This window comes from Suillus subaureus (assembly GCF_016647635.1).
Source record: "Suillus subaureus strain MN1 chromosome Unknown BJ212scaffold_39, whole genome shotgun sequence".
Taxonomy (NCBI): Eukaryota; Fungi; Basidiomycota; class Agaricomycetes; order Boletales; family Suillaceae; genus Suillus; species Suillus subaureus.
In genome coordinates, this window is record NW_024538595.1 from 199,280 (window position 1) to 213,403 (window position 14,124).

General features: G+C 48.8%; 6 protein-coding genes across 6 annotated transcripts; 4 read left to right on the plus strand and 2 right to left on the minus strand.

Annotated features, from left to right (window-relative positions):
• Window positions 1-1,980: 1,980 nt before the first annotated feature.
• BJ212DRAFT_1280930 (uncharacterized protein) lies at window positions 1,981-2,298 on the plus strand (the record flags this gene model as incomplete). Its single annotated transcript, XM_041331586.1, has 1 exon — window positions 1,981-2,298. A coding segment is annotated over one exon (318 nt), but the record flags the coding sequence as incomplete, so codon positions are not given.
• A 2,085-nt stretch (window positions 2,299-4,383) lies between these two features.
• On the minus strand, window positions 4,384-5,237 carry BJ212DRAFT_1280950 (HAD-like domain-containing protein; the record flags this gene model as incomplete). The annotated part of the gene is made up of 5 exons (XM_041331587.1): window positions 4,384-4,590; window positions 4,642-4,740; window positions 4,800-4,949; window positions 5,013-5,117; window positions 5,175-5,237. The coding sequence occupies 5 exons, from the start codon at window positions 5,235-5,237 to the stop codon at window positions 4,384-4,386; spliced, it is 624 nt and encodes a 207-aa protein (XP_041188515.1).
• A 1,281-nt stretch (window positions 5,238-6,518) lies between these two features.
• On the minus strand, window positions 6,519-8,407 carry BJ212DRAFT_1384243 (uncharacterized protein). The gene is made up of 7 exons (XM_041336756.1): window positions 8,280-8,407; window positions 8,134-8,230; window positions 8,002-8,081; window positions 7,614-7,949; window positions 7,396-7,563; window positions 7,009-7,344; window positions 6,519-6,956 (listed from the first exon to the last, which is right to left on the minus strand). The coding sequence occupies exons 1-7, from the start codon at window positions 8,319-8,321 to the stop codon at window positions 6,834-6,836; spliced, it is 1,182 nt and encodes a 393-aa protein (XP_041188516.1). The 5' UTR covers window positions 8,322-8,407; the 3' UTR covers window positions 6,519-6,833.
• A 171-nt stretch (window positions 8,408-8,578) lies between these two features.
• Window positions 8,579-10,606, plus strand: BJ212DRAFT_1280972 (uncharacterized protein; the record flags this gene model as incomplete). The annotated part of the gene is made up of 2 exons (XM_041331588.1): window positions 8,579-10,241; window positions 10,293-10,606. 2 exons carry the CDS (start codon window positions 8,579-8,581, stop codon window positions 10,604-10,606), a joined length of 1,977 nt encoding a protein of 658 aa, XP_041188517.1.
• Window positions 10,607-10,888: 282 nt separating this feature from the next.
• Window positions 10,889-12,210, plus strand: BJ212DRAFT_1384248 (ADP-ribosylation factor family-domain-containing protein). Its single transcript, XM_041336757.1, has 6 exons — window positions 10,889-11,022; window positions 11,097-11,162; window positions 11,212-11,262; window positions 11,314-11,565; window positions 11,617-11,692; window positions 11,744-12,210. Exons 1-6 carry the CDS (start codon window positions 10,995-10,997, stop codon window positions 11,817-11,819), a joined length of 549 nt encoding a protein of 182 aa, XP_041188518.1. The 5' UTR covers window positions 10,889-10,994; the 3' UTR covers window positions 11,820-12,210.
• Window positions 12,211-13,807, plus strand: BJ212DRAFT_1384252 (pyridoxal phosphate-dependent enzyme beta subunit). The gene is made up of 6 exons (XM_041336758.1): window positions 12,211-12,422; window positions 12,476-12,606; window positions 12,661-12,775; window positions 12,833-13,232; window positions 13,296-13,487; window positions 13,548-13,807. Exons 1-6 carry the CDS (start codon window positions 12,318-12,320, stop codon window positions 13,682-13,684), a joined length of 1,080 nt encoding a protein of 359 aa, XP_041188519.1. The 5' UTR covers window positions 12,211-12,317; the 3' UTR covers window positions 13,685-13,807.
• Window positions 13,808-14,124: the final 317 nt, after the last annotated feature.

Sequence of the window (14,124 nt, forward strand, 5' to 3'; positions counted from 1 at the left end):
CTGTACAATTCCTGTAGAGTCCTCAGTCTGAATATCATCTTAGTTCCTGTTCATCATCTTAGATCCTGTTCTACTTGCCAATCATCTTCCAGACTTCAGTCCATCTGAGTCTCATCCTTTTCCATAAGGCCTAGGGAAGGATTCCCTAGGCCGGAATTCCAGACCTTCGGATTTGTCCCCTATGTCTCTGTCCCAAGTCTAGGGATTGCTTCCCTAGGCTAGAGTCTTGCCTTTCCAGCACTTACCCTCTTTCCAGACTTAGGTCCACTTCCTGTCCCTCTGACTCTACCTTAGGGTAGTCTACCTCTGCTTGCTTCTGCATTGGACTTCGTCCGATGTAGCCCCTATTCCTTCCGGACCTCCGGACCTCCTGTCTTCTGTACCTCTGGATGTCCTGTCCCTCATACCTCCAGGCATCCTGTCCTTCAGACGTTCCACCCTCCGTACCTTCAGACATTCCATCCTCCACACCTCCAGACCTCCTATCCTTCCATCCTGTTTTCCTGTAGAAGTATTACCTTGCAGTGGGAACTCTCCTGAGCATTTCCTGCATCCCTCCGGAACTCTCCCGCGCTCCTCCGGACGTTTCCCGCGCTCCTCCAGAAGTCCTCCTGCACTCTCCACCAGAGTAGCCAGCCTCCAGAAGTCCTCCGGACTTCATCAGACCATCATCGGACTTCCTCTGAAATGAAGGGCACATACTCGGGTAAGGGGCACAGCATATGAGCTGAGGCCAAGCCCCTCTGAGTCAGTCTCTCTCTCCTTTGAGCATGGTTCTTAACAGTTCTCCAGCTACGTTGTCTTTCCACCTCTGCTAATGGCATACCACTATGCCTGATGTGTCAATTATACCAGGCAGTAGCTGTACCGAAAATGTTATATGCAGCCGATCTGTGGTTCTCTCCCATCTTCTGCCAGGGAACAGACACGCTTCAACGAGGATTGATTGGAGTTGTGAAGTGCCTCTCCTCCATACAACGTTTAGTGGCTATTGCCATTACAGGTGCCATGAAGACAACAGCTACAGACATCCTGGAAGTACACGCCAACCTCCTTCCCACACTGCTCCTCCTCCAAAATGCATGCCACCAGTCCATCCTGCATCTCATCTCCCTCCCCGCCTCACACCCTCTCTATACCCCCATCCTCAAAGCAGCTACTCATTATGTTGGAGCACACCACACCTCTCTTCATCATCTTACTCACCACTTTTCCCTCTCCCCCAAGACTGTGGAGACCCTCACTCCTGCACACTGCAAACCATCCTCCAGAAACCCGTGGACCACTCATATTGCCCCCAACAGGAACCAAGCCATAGCAGAACACGAGCAACTTGTGGACCTCATCCAGGTCTACAGTGACAGTTCAGGTCACAAAGGATGCATAGGAGCTGCAGCAGTCCTCTTTCAGGCAGGCAGGACGCCCAGGACCCTTTGTTATCACCTCAGAACTGAGGAGGAACACACTGTCTTCGAGGCAGAAGAAGTAGGACTCACCCTTGCAGCTCAGCTCATAGCTACAGAACAAGATCTCACCTTCCCTCTGTCCATCTCAGTAGACAACCAAGCAATGATTCAAGCCAGTGAGAGTTTCCATTCGCACCCAGGTTCATATCTAGCAGACCACTTCCGCAGGTTAATGAGGAGAATTGCTAAGGACCACATTGATTTTGGGGTAACAGTGCGCTGGGTCCCAGGGCATTCCAATGTCCATGGCAACAAAGAAGCTGACAAGCATGCCAAAACGGCTGTGGAGGGCCAACATCACAACAGTCCCAACAACCACCTTCCCCACTATCTTCACCACCACCCTCTGCCCTTAAGTGTATCCATGTTGAAAGAAACACACAATAAGGACACTAATGAGCGCTGGAAGCAAATGTGGCACAAATCCCCCCACTTCCATCGAATTAATCAGCTTGACCCACAGCTATTGAAATGCTCATTTGTGAAACTTACCGCCAACTTCCCAAAATGACTCACCAGCCTCTATATGTTCCTACATACTGGTCATGTGCCTCTCAACAAGCATCTCCACCACATCCACAAGTCAGACAGCCTGTTCTGCGCTCATTGTCCGGGCATTGAAGAAACCATGCACCATTATCTGATAACCTGTTGTCACTATCAACGAGCATGGCACAGCCTCATCACGGCTCTAGGACACAAAGCCACGTCTACTCAATTCCTCCTGACTGACCTGAGTGCTATCCCACACCTTGTCAGCTTCGTAAATGCCACCAGTAGATTGAGAGCCATTCTCGGTGAAATTCCACTTCCTCACACCCTCCTGAACTGATGACACCCTCGATAGATTGAACACCGAAGACTCCTTGCCTGCATCTACCTACATCAAAAAACTCAAATTGTATAACACTGTACCCCCTCACCACCATGTAACACCACCATATACTCGCCTACATGGAGTCGCCAAAGACCCTCAAAGGTATCAGCCAGATGGAAAGAGTAGGACCCTCCTGTCAACCCTGGGCCTTCACTATATTTTACCTACTGCATCCAATCTGACTCCTGTACCTGTCCGCACAAGCGGCTGAGTACGCATTCTCGTCTTCACCTCTCGACAGACCACACATAGTTTCGTACTCACAAAGTCATCTGGAACAGCGGACTGATGGGGGTACACCTCACATCAGGGCATTCGCGAACCTAGAGGTGCGCTAGGGACACAGGTGTCCCTTAGACTAGACAGTATTGTCCTCCTTAGAGTATAACTCTCCATAGGACATAAAAATTGAATTAAAATAAAATAAAATAAAATATCTAGCCTTAAGTTCACAAATGCTCTAGCGGGAGGCGTACTTTCACTAGTCCAAAGTTGCCACCGGCCGTTTTAGATGTGCACTTTTGATGAAGATGGGCCGATGTAAAACTACCAATCCAGGTGAACCGTTTATTCTCGTGCCAGCTGTTTGGCCTCTACTAACCCGACTGAATATTTCAATTAGTGGCTATGTGGTGGCAAGATCAGGTTTTGCGCTGGGTCCATAAACATGTCGAGGTGATCTGCATTCAAGTTGGGAACTGATCCTACAGACCAACTACGCTGGATCCTTCACTATGAGGGTTTTGGTAGGTCTTGACCAAGTACTTGTCGTGATCTGCGTCTTCAAGGAAAGATCTCCATCTGCGATTGTATTAGAGGTGAATTGTTCTAGTAGAGAGCCCTGTTCTGAAACCTGTTTAACAGTGAGCGTCAAACCTGAACCATGTCGTACTTGAGCTCCGTTCTTCAGGAATTATAGGGGTGTCGTCGTCAAAGTCGGTATTCGGGATAGGGAGCGAGCTCGGTGGCGTAGACCTTGCGGCTTGCCACAGTTTGATTCAAATCGTCATCGACTCTCCAGGGTTAGCGCTTTAGCGATGATCGATCGACGATCAATGATCAACAAACGCGTCGCGAGTCCTCACGTGATAAAAACCAGTCGCGTCCCACAACTTCAACAGAGCAGAGGGAATATAATATATAATCGTGAATATGTAACATCATCATAGAAGTTCGTCATGATATCGTGATTTTGTGTGCAAGGGGGATAGAATGAAAGCTCGAAAGAGAAAAGAAAGAAGAGGAAGGAAGGTAGTGCGTCGCCGAGTGCAATAAACAATCAATAAAACAAGGAAAATGCTAAGCTACAGCGACGCGAGTAAGAAAAATGAGGTGTATGTGTCGCAATACTTCTAGTAGCAAGATGGAGATTGCCAGTGACGATCGACGTGTATGAATGCATCCATGAATGGGAGAAAAACTGCCTGGAGATGCTCAGATATACTTGGTCGAAGACTGAGATCAATAAATAGACGCACCATGAAGGCATGCGACCATACCGCGGAGGAATGGATGGAAAGGAAATGCGAAAGTAGCTGCTTCATATAGAACTAGCCACACTAAAGCAAGAAGTAATAGAACGAGGCAATAATGTCAAATTGTAACACAGAAGCGATTACGTAGAAGAGTTTCGATGCAGGAACATACGTGGAGTGAGATGGAGGACAAAGGGGTATCGTCATCAAAGTTTTGCCAATACACTTGGGCGTTGAAAGTCATGTTAGATATGTGGGGTATATCGGGCATGGGAAAGTGTAACAGATGCAGAATGGGTGAAGGGGTCATAATGAGGGCAATGCGGAGAGGGCGGAAAGAGACAAATCGCATAATCGGCCAAAGGCGCCATCGAGACGTAGAATAAGGATGCGATAGAACTTGTGGGGTAGTGCACAACATTGGGATATGAAGTGCGTTGCATTAACCTGTAATAGAAAAACAGGAGAGCTTGACCAGCATCACAACACTCAGAGAATTTGTGCTCGCGAGCCTACAGCTCTCCTGTAACGTTCCTCTTCCTCGTATCCCATGTACCCACTACCCCTACAGACCGCCATCCAAGACGCCCCGAACATCTCCCACTTCAGCAAGGTCCGCCAGGAAAGGACAAAGATCGGTGAGCTCTGTGTCATGTGGGTCATTGAACCACGATGAAACAGGGACCGCATTATTGGGATGAAAGATGTATGATGCTGGAGAGTTATCCAGAATGATGGTATCTGCAATAGGACGACCCAATTGGGAGAGATCCTATATGGAGCAAGTTAGCGATGAAACATGCAGAAAAGACGCTCCCATTACCTTTACATAGTTTCCCTTGTGGTTATAACAACTCTCTCTGAATAGTCGATGCGACACGACTTGATGAATGTCCAGTTTATCTAGAACTGGGTCTGCATACTGCACACGATAAAAAACCGTCAACAACATCCCGGGAGATAAAAATAACACCCTCGGACCTTGCTTAAGCTAGCGGTAAAGACCACCACCTCGTAAATTTCGCCCATCTTCTTCAGGAAATTGTCGACCCCTGGGCGCTTGATCACGTATACATTGTGCCAATGGTACTCAATTTCCACTGGAACAACGTAATCCGCGTGTTGAATGGACTATAGAGCGGCCGAAAAAACGTGTCAGAAGCGGCACTAGATCGAGAAGCCGAAGAACTCCACCTTGAAACTGCTGTGCACAAGAGTCTCGTCCAAGTCGAGCACGAGACACTTGCGCCCCACGTGGTGGGGCGCCATCGGTGGCAAGAGCGGGCGCAGTTCGCCATCCTTATTTTGAAACCGAATCAGTGGTTAGTGTCACCAAAAGGTCCCAAAAAAACTCACGGGCCCTATCGGAATACCTGCACCTCCATTGAGAATCAGAGCATCTTCGTCGTCTTCCTCCATCGGTTCCCCTTCCTCTACTTCGGGTTCCTCCGATTCTCCATGACCCTCCTCGTCCGTGAAGCTACCTTCTGAATCGGTTGCTGTACGCGAGGTGTCTCCAGCATGTGATGGGGTACCCGCAGATGGTGTGTGCGATACATCTACGGGAGTTGATAGTGGGGGGGAGAAAATATCTGCACCAGTCGATCCTGGAGGTTGGACTGCTCCGCTGGTCATCCCCTCTGTTTCGGATATTGGGAGGAGAGCTTTGGTTGGCGTGGGGGGCACAATAACCTCAATTTCTGCGGGGTCGGGTTCCATTGCAGCAGGGGATACCTCTACCACAAGGTTTGGCTTTTCTCGTTCCTGTTCCTTAACTTCAACCTGCTTTTCGCTGGGCACACTAGTATCAGCTACGGGTGCCGAAACGCCGTTGGCCGTGTCAGTGGCCTTGTGTCGCGTGGCGTCGTCGACATCGACATCAATCGCATGTGTACGATCGCTGGGAGCGACACATGGCACAAGTTTGCGCACGAGTTTGACGATGAATGATTCCTTCCTCTGAGAACCTCCGACAGACTTGTTTTCGTCTCTAGAGTGATTATTGGAAACAGTCTTTCCTTGTGCAGAGCTAGACGAAGCAGTTAAAGATTTAGTGGTTTTTGACGCAGGTTTGACCTTTCTGGAAAATCGACGAGCGGTGCTAGAGGTAGCGCTGGTAGAATTTGTGTTTGGCTGAGTCTGGGTTGTTGTGGCTAAAGAACCCTTGTCCTTGTCTTTCTCGCTAGGCTTTACGTTTTCGCGTTCGCCTGGTAAAACGAAGGTGGAAACGGTGTTAGAAGGGTTTGGGTTGACATCCTTGTCCGCTTCCGAAGACGATGTGGGTGACTGTTCGTGCGCTTGCGCACTAGTGTCCACGCTTGTAGAGCCATTCCCGATGGCTTGCGTCTGAGAAGCTATTTGAGACGCCTGCTCGCGCGTCTGAACGTCCTTGTCGTCCGCTGGTGGCGAGTCTTGGGATGCCATGGGATGGAGAGCTAGAACAAGCTGTAAAAATAATTGGTAACTTTTCAAACCGAATAACAGTAATGATGCTTGCGGTATTGAAGAAGCTTTTGGGTATGTATGCTGGGGAAAAGGAAAGAGAGGAAGGATGAAGGACGAGGAAGAAGACCAAGCAACACACCACAACAACATGCGGATACTGTCAGACTTGCTTGTACGTTATCATCCAGGTTCACACGCGGTAAAACGCACGCGGTCAATGTTTGCATTCAAATTTGGTAGACTCCGCGGGCTGACTAGTAGCTCAGAGGCAATGTAGTTCTATAATGTTCTCACTGAGGTTTAACAGGCAAGGCTAGGGTATATACGAGAAACGCCTATTGATCAAGACATATGACTCCGATCACCCCTCAGGGATCCTGTGAGATAAAATGAGTCAACTCAGGACGTGGAGCATTCCGTATGAACTTCAATAATAAATAAATCACAAATTAATCTTGGATCTAGACTTTGGTGCAGGGTTACAACTCCATCCAGTCGTAACTTAGGTAGCTTTACCCAGTCTTGAGTATATACATGAACCACAATAATGCAAAGAGCTTCACAAACACATCATTGGTCCTCCTCGTCATCAAAACCAGTCTCAAACAAGTAATTGGCTGCGAGTTCCTCATTCTTATCGCACGCCAGATATGCCTCAGCAGCTTTCTGGCGCGAAAAACCCAAAGCCTCCAACTATAGCCACGTACAATAAGCGTAAGTCCAGAATGCAAGTGGACGAACTTACCCGACCAATCGCAGCCTGCTCCTCCGGCGTAATATGTATTACTTGTGCGCCGGGTGGCATAGCGCCATCGCCTTCAATATCCTCACCCCCATTGAGTAATTGCATTAATGCTTCAGGGTTACTTTCAAATAGTTGTCCAAGGTGTGGATTTTGCTCCATAATTTGCTGAACCAACGGCGCAAGCAGATTTGGGTTGGTTTGGACCAGCTGGCGCAATTGCTGAAACTGGGGGTGGTTTCGAAGGGCTTCTAGATCAATTTCACCAACTCCAGCTCCCGCACCGGCGGTTGCCGTACCTCTACCACCAGGCTGTTGCTGTTGCTGTTGCTGTGCAAGCTACGCTGACTGTAATGAGAACTTGATTGAAAAAGATATCAGGGCACTAACTTGAAACAAATTCTGGGGCTGGCCAGTCGAGGCAACTGGGGCGGGCTGGGCTGCAGGTGCAGCAGATGCGGGTGCGGGTGCGGCGGGAGTAGTAGGTGCTACACCCCCCGTCTGCGCTGGTCGCGCAGCAGGACCTGCTGCCTCATGCATGAGGTGCGCAGGAATGCCCTGTGGTTTAAATTAGTATCAGACAAATAAAATGAGTGACATTAAACTACCGTCATCAAGTATTCGACGGCACGATCAGGGTTGTTAAAACTGGCTCTCAGAGCGCGAGTGACTTGTTCGCGTTCAAAGCCCATCTCAACCATATTATTGATTGTTGACTGGAGCGCTTCTCCAGTCAAAAAGCTGCCGTCAGCTGTTATAGGTGCTGCTGCGGGGGCAGCAGAAGGGGTAGATGGCGCAACAGGAACTGGTGCTGGTGCTGCAGGAGCTGGTGCTAGAACTTGAGGTGCTGCGGGTACCGGTACTGGGGCGGGAGCGGCAGCCTCGGGCTGTGGCGTCGATGTCGAGGCAATTACCGGGGGTGGTTGAGATGGCGTAGGTTTAGACTGAAGATCACGGTGAACTTGACATCTAAGACAGATTGATATCACTGCAAACCTTTGATACCATCAACACCAAAAAGTCCTTTTCCTTGATCTCGCACGATGCAACCGTTTTGTCATCTGTAAGAATCTTGCCTACGATACCGGATGAACACTATGATACTGTAAAATGACTGTAAGGCCGTACCGGAAAATATGAGCTTTTGGCTTTCTACAGAATGACCCTGTGTGTTGGATATCTTCTGCTTCAAATCTGCGATGGTCTCTGACCCCTCGGCTTCGAGCTTTTACTCGCATAAGGGATTGTTGAAAACAATAGGTAATGTTACACACCTGGAACATCTTCTGCTGGAGTGTCTTTATCGTTAACTTCATTATGGGCAATAATCTGATACGACTATGATCACGATTTGGTCTTTGAGCTTGTCGATGTCTTACCGATGGTGATCTGAGCTTGAAGAGCGGAACTGACGCGTTTTAATCTTGTCACGCCTCGTGATGATATGTTGTCACGACGTTATGTCACAGAATGGGGTGTGCGAGGTCCTACTGGAGGTTTCCCTTGTGGTTAGGACAGCTTGGGCTGCCTGGCTGCCTGCAGGCCTATTTTCTCTATTCACTGCCCCATCATCATGGAACCACAGCCAGGTGATGATTATCTGCGCGGAATCGCGACATTCATCAGAGACAATGAGATGGGACTAGCAGAAGCTGGTTTCGTCCGACGAAGACGTATACAGCATCGGCACTCTACCAATAACACCTCTGTCTTCAATCTCGCTGGTTGGTTTTCTTATGATTCACAAACGCCACCACCTGTTCCTCCTCCGAAACCTGTCACATTCACTATTGACACCCATAGGCTATTTTACATCCTTATGCGCTTAGAGGCGCTCGGAATTGACATTGGCACATTAGACGTGAGGGTCGACAATCCCTCAAAGCCGATGCATTATACACACATCGATTTGTATCCTAATTCCGACAATTCCGACTCGCTGTCTCTCGCGTCATTTCGCTCGTCCCTTTCAGCCGTATCTGGTTTGTCACTTGGAGTAGGGTGGTGGGGAAGACAGGGACCGCAAACTATCGACGAAGAGCTCAAGTATATTTATAGTTCTTTTACAAAGCTCCCTGCTCTATCTATTAGGGCACCGGGTCCGAAAGTCATCGCCGAGCTCGCAGATGAACCACCCAATCAGAATGCACTCCCACTTGATGCATTCAAGAATATTCAGACCTTGGAGTGCATCGACATAGACCCACGGACATTGCTTGGGTGGGATAGGCTGGCAGAAAGTCTGCGGAGTCTAACAGTCCAGCGCAGTGGCCTGGAGGACGTCACTGATATCTTCATTGGTGCCGTGTTGGATGACCAGGCTCGGAGAGATGGTACCACGAGCGACTCGAGAAGCAGACGCATACCTCATTCACAACGCTCTTTCCAGAGTACTCGCCTACCTGAGTCCGTTCCCGAGGACGATGAAGACGATTTAACGCCTCCCGTGCCTTCACCTGCCGCTCCCCTCTCTCCCTATAAATGGTCATTATTGAAGCACTTGTCGCTAGCAGATAATGCTCTTACTTTTCTTCCCACCGACCCATTACCATACCTCACCTCACTTAGCTATCTCGACCTATCGTCTAACCTCCTCGTGTCTGTGCCGCACGGTATTGCCACACTCCACAACCTCGTCTCCCTCAACCTCTCCGATAACATGATTGATTCAGTTCTTGGTATTTACACGCACCTTGGCCAAGTTCTCAACATCAATCTCTCCCGCAATCGGCTTGAATCTATTTGTGGCTTAGAGCGTCTAATGGCGCTGGAGCGCGTCGACTTGCGCTCCAACCACATAGAAGAGAGCGCTGAGATTGGGCGATTGGCTACATTGCCTAACATCGCGGAGGTATGGATTGAAGGAAACCCGCTCACCGAGTACGAGGACAACTATCGCACCGCGTGCTTTGATCTCTTCCTCAAGGAGGACAAGAACATTAAGCTTGATGGGGCATCACCAGGGTTTTATGAAAAACGCAGTCTCAGTGCATCACTGTCTGACCAGCCGTTGTCAGTAAACACGGTTGAGACTCTCCCCTCCCCACCTGTCGTACCAGTAGGCAGTCCGAAGGCGATGGCACCCTCTTCGACGGTGACGTATGATGCTATGGGCACTCCGCGATCTGGACCCTCGTCGCCGTCTCATGGTTCTCCTCTGCTAACAGGTGCTGTTGCGGGGAAGAGAAAGCGGAAGGTCAAGCGCATCGTTGACCTGAGCCCCGTGGATGGAACGGGTGAGGCGCTTCCTTAGATATTTGCCATTCACTAGACTTACAGTGCTTTAGATGGACAATTTTATTCCTCGAATAAAGGAGGCACTGTAGTAGTACCAGGGATCTCTGTTGACCCTGCGAGCTCGCTACGCTCACCGCCTGCCACCGTTCGTATACCACGTCTACATCCAACGAACGGCAAGTCGGGCCACCGAAGAGTGAGCACGGTATTTGATCCACCAGACGAGGGTCAGAGTCAGAGTCAGATACGAGATGCAGAGCTTTATCGAGCGCGGATGCAAGCCCTGCGTTCCGACATGGGAGATGGGTGGCTAAAGGTGTTCAGCCAGAGTCAGACGCCATCACCGGGAGTTGCTGCGGGTTAGATTTCTTCTCATGATTTAGTAGGATATACCCATCTTGTATGTATTCATCGGTCTGGACTCTTGCATTAATATTGTATTATCGATAATCCCGTTACATATCGTTACACTGGCCGTGGTCCCATGGCTACGTGAAGTTCTTCCTCATTTCCGGTCAGGAAGCACGAGTAAAACTAGAAATATAGTGTGTATCAGAAGCGGTTTTCATTTCATCACTCGAAGCGGTGGTTGTGCATGATGGAAGCTAATTGGGAGGTGTTCGGGGTCTGAAATGGCGTGTGTTTACTTCGAGCGTTCCTTTTCCTGGTTTCCCTACTTTCAGTCTCTGAACCATTGCTTGTGGCACTAAACCCGCCTCTGTCGCTCTTTACCTTTGAATCTATATATCATCATGGGAGCTAACTTGTCAAAGGCGCTCGGTGAGTGTCTTGTCCTGGGCGTGGTCGATATGATGTCTATCGTGTGTAATTCCACTGAACGGCATGTCTAACAGGCAGATTGTTCGGGAACAAGGAGATGAGGTTACTGATGCTTGGCCTTGACGCCGCGGGGAAGACAAGTGAGCTGACTTTGTCGTTCGCCTGCCGTGCTGAAACATTTTGCCCCAGCTATTCTTTACAAACTCAAATTGAACCAGTCCGTGACCACTATACCTACGGGTAAGTACCCGTGTACTGCGGGTCAATTTGAAAACTCATGGTCGCGATTAGTCGGCTTCAACGTGGAGACCGTCACCTACAAGAATGTGAAGTTCAATGTCTGGGATGTTGGAGGCCAGGACAAGATCCGACCGCTGTGGAGACATTATTACACAGGCACTCAAGGGCTTGTGTTTGTCGTAGACAGTCAAGACCGGGAGAGAATCGATGAAGCAAAACAAGAATTGCATCGCATATTGAGTGATCGAGAGATGAAGGAATGTCTACTGCTCGTGTTTTCGAACAAACAGGATCTTCCAGGAGGTACAGCGAATCATTTCTGTACTTTTGGATAAAGGCTCATTTATTTTATAGCTATGTCACCTGCCGAGGTGACAGAAAAATTGGGTCTCCACCGCATGCGGGATCGCTCTTGGTATGTCCACCCAAGGTCAGCATTTCGTTCACTCCAGGAGAACGTTGCTCACTCCATGTGCCGCAGTTGTGCCACGACGGGTGAAGGATTGTTCGAAGGCCTTCAGTGGCTGAACCAGAACGTAAAGAAACGCCAGCCATGAACGATGCAGCAGAATACGCAAGACCTTGATACCCCGTCCATATCACCCTACTTCGATACAACTCTGTCTTCGCCTTGTTGACAACCACGTTATGCTCTCTATTATGGCCTGCACGACTCTGCATGTATGACAGACTACCTATTCTATGTCTGAGCTTGTCTTCATTCAGCCCTGCATTTTTTTCTTGCTCGGTTCTAGATACATCTGAGCGTTTTTCTGTTCTTCGGGTGTCTTTATCCCTGCATGATTTTGCTCTTTGATGTGACGATATATTCCTCTTCATACATGATTACCGTATAATTCGCCTTATGGGCATAGCGAGCAATGAGGAAATCGATAACCCGGATATAATTGAATTCACTTGCCGAGTTTCATTGTAATACCCAGGAACATCGACACATGATGACCTCTAAATGTCGTGCTCGCTCCATAGTCATGGGAGTAAATAGTACTAGTGTGCTCTAATTCTTGCATAATTGTTTGTCTCTTTGAATCATCATGCTATCGATTTTGCGACGGGCTATTGTGCAGCAAAGTAGAGGATTTGCGACGAACCATATTGCCGTTGACGGTCTTACCGGTGCAGTGGGAAATACACCATTGGTGAGGAGGTCACCGCGCAAAGACAGTAGGATCCTTTCTAACACCATCGTCAGATCTATCTTAGGACGCTCTCGGAGCAGACGGGAAGCAAGATATATGGGAAGGCTGAATTCCAAAATCCTGGAGGCAGCATTAAAGACCGTGCTGCTGTTGGCATAGTTCTAGATGCGGAGGAGAAGGGTCGGTGAGTGGGAGTAACACATAGCACAATAAGTATTAACGTCGTGGATGTACGCAGCATAAAACCCGGTGGAACCATTGTTGAGGGTACTGCAGGCAACACTGGTATCGGTCTTGCCCATGTCTGTAGAGCCAGGGGTTACAAATGTGTGATATTCATGCCTAACACTCAGGTGAAGTAAAGCCGACCACCTTGCTATTGTCTCCTTTGCTGACACTTTGGTGCTCAGAGCCAAGAGAAGATTGACCTTCTCAGCATGCTCGGTGCAGAAGTGCACCCAGTACCTGCAGTTCCCTACGAGAATCCATTGAACTATAATCACCAGGCGAAGGAGTATGCTGAAAAGCTGGAGAATGCCATATGGACAGACCAATTCGACAATACCGCCAATGCGTACGCGCACTATGTCTCCACTGGGCCCGAAATATGGGAACAGACGAAGGGTGACATTGATGGTTTCGTGTGCTCAACTGGTACTGGTGGCACTCTGGCTGGAGTTGGCAAGTATCTGAAGGAAAAGAGCCCCAAGACGCAAATTTGGCTCGCCGATCCGCCTGGCAGTGTCTTGTACAAATATGTCTCTTCTGGTGGAAAGCTCATTGAGCGTGGCGGAAGTTCTATCACAGAAGGTTAGACTTTTTCTATCTATCATGAGTCGACATGGCTGAATGTTCTATTCTGCAACCACATAGGTATTGGTCAAGGCCGTGTCACGAATAACCTGGGCATTTTTGTCAATGACCTGTCGGGAGCTTTGCATATATCGGACGAGAAGTCGATATCTATGGTGTATCAGCTTCTCGATAGCGAAGGCTTGTACCTAGGCGCTTCCTCGGCGCTGAATGTTGTCGCAGCTGTAGAACTTGCTCAAAAACTAGGCAAGGGTAAGTGCAGAAGTCAACTACATCTCACTGCCCATGTTAAAGCTCAATTCTATCTATCAGGCTCCAAAGTTGTAACTGTACTGTGCGACGGCGCATATCGATACCAGAGCCGTTTGTTCTCCAAGAAATGGCTAGAGTCGAAAGGGTTAGGAGATGCTATACCAGAAAGTCTGAGGAAGTACGCAGTTCTAGATTGATCAAATTGCTGTTACATTGATCTATTATCCTGTCGCAACTATGGACATACCATCTGAACTCTGCTCAGAGATAAGTAATAAGGCCATCACTATGTCGGTCCGTTTATGAGGTCTACATTGCAAAGAGTTGTCGATGCAGTACTCACCTTGCGCCCCCATCTGCTAACTCAGCAATCATAACGGATACAGGCCATGGATTCATGCAGTGTGAGATCGATTGCTAGTAGGTACGGGGGATTATTTGAGTATACAACACTGCCTAATATCTTATGCCTGTATTCACTTCCAGCTAGGCAATTTTTACAAAGGGAGTCGCACGGCGCGCGCCAGCCTCGAGACTCTGAAGACCATAATATTATGCATGGCCATTGGCCACCTAGCTTCTTGCGTTTCTTCGGGACTGGGTGGCCTTATAGCGCGGCAAATATTGTTATCGGATG

Excerpts from the sequence above, each read along its gene's own strand:
- BJ212DRAFT_1384243 (XM_041336756.1), bottom strand. The coding sequence starts at position 8,321 with ATGAAGTTAACGATAAAGACACTCCAGCAGAAGATGTTCCAG. Across the intron at positions 7,345-7,395 it reads AGCCCCAGAATTTGTTTCAA|CTTGCACAGCAACAGCAACA; the intron begins GTTAGTGCCCTG and ends CAGTCAGCGTAG. Across the intron at positions 6,957-7,008 it reads AGCAGGCTGCGATTGGTCGG|TTGGAGGCTTTGGGTTTTTC; the intron begins GTAAGTTCGTCC and ends ACGTGGCTATAG.
- BJ212DRAFT_1384248 (XM_041336757.1), top strand. The coding sequence starts at position 10,995 with ATGGGAGCTAACTTGTCAAAGGCGCTCG. Across the intron at positions 11,263-11,313 it reads CGTGACCACTATACCTACGG|TCGGCTTCAACGTGGAGACC; the intron begins GTAAGTACCCGT and ends GGTCGCGATTAG. Across the intron at positions 11,566-11,616 it reads CAAACAGGATCTTCCAGGAG|CTATGTCACCTGCCGAGGTG; the intron begins GTACAGCGAATC and ends TTTATTTTATAG.
- BJ212DRAFT_1384252 (XM_041336758.1), top strand. The coding sequence starts at position 12,318 with ATGCTATCGATTTTGCGACGGGCTATTGTGCAGCAAAGTAGAGGATTT. Across the intron at positions 12,607-12,660 it reads GATGCGGAGGAGAAGGGTCG|CATAAAACCCGGTGGAACCA; the intron begins GTGAGTGGGAGT and ends GGATGTACGCAG. Across the intron at positions 12,776-12,832 it reads TATTCATGCCTAACACTCAG|AGCCAAGAGAAGATTGACCT; the intron begins GTGAAGTAAAGC and ends TTTGGTGCTCAG.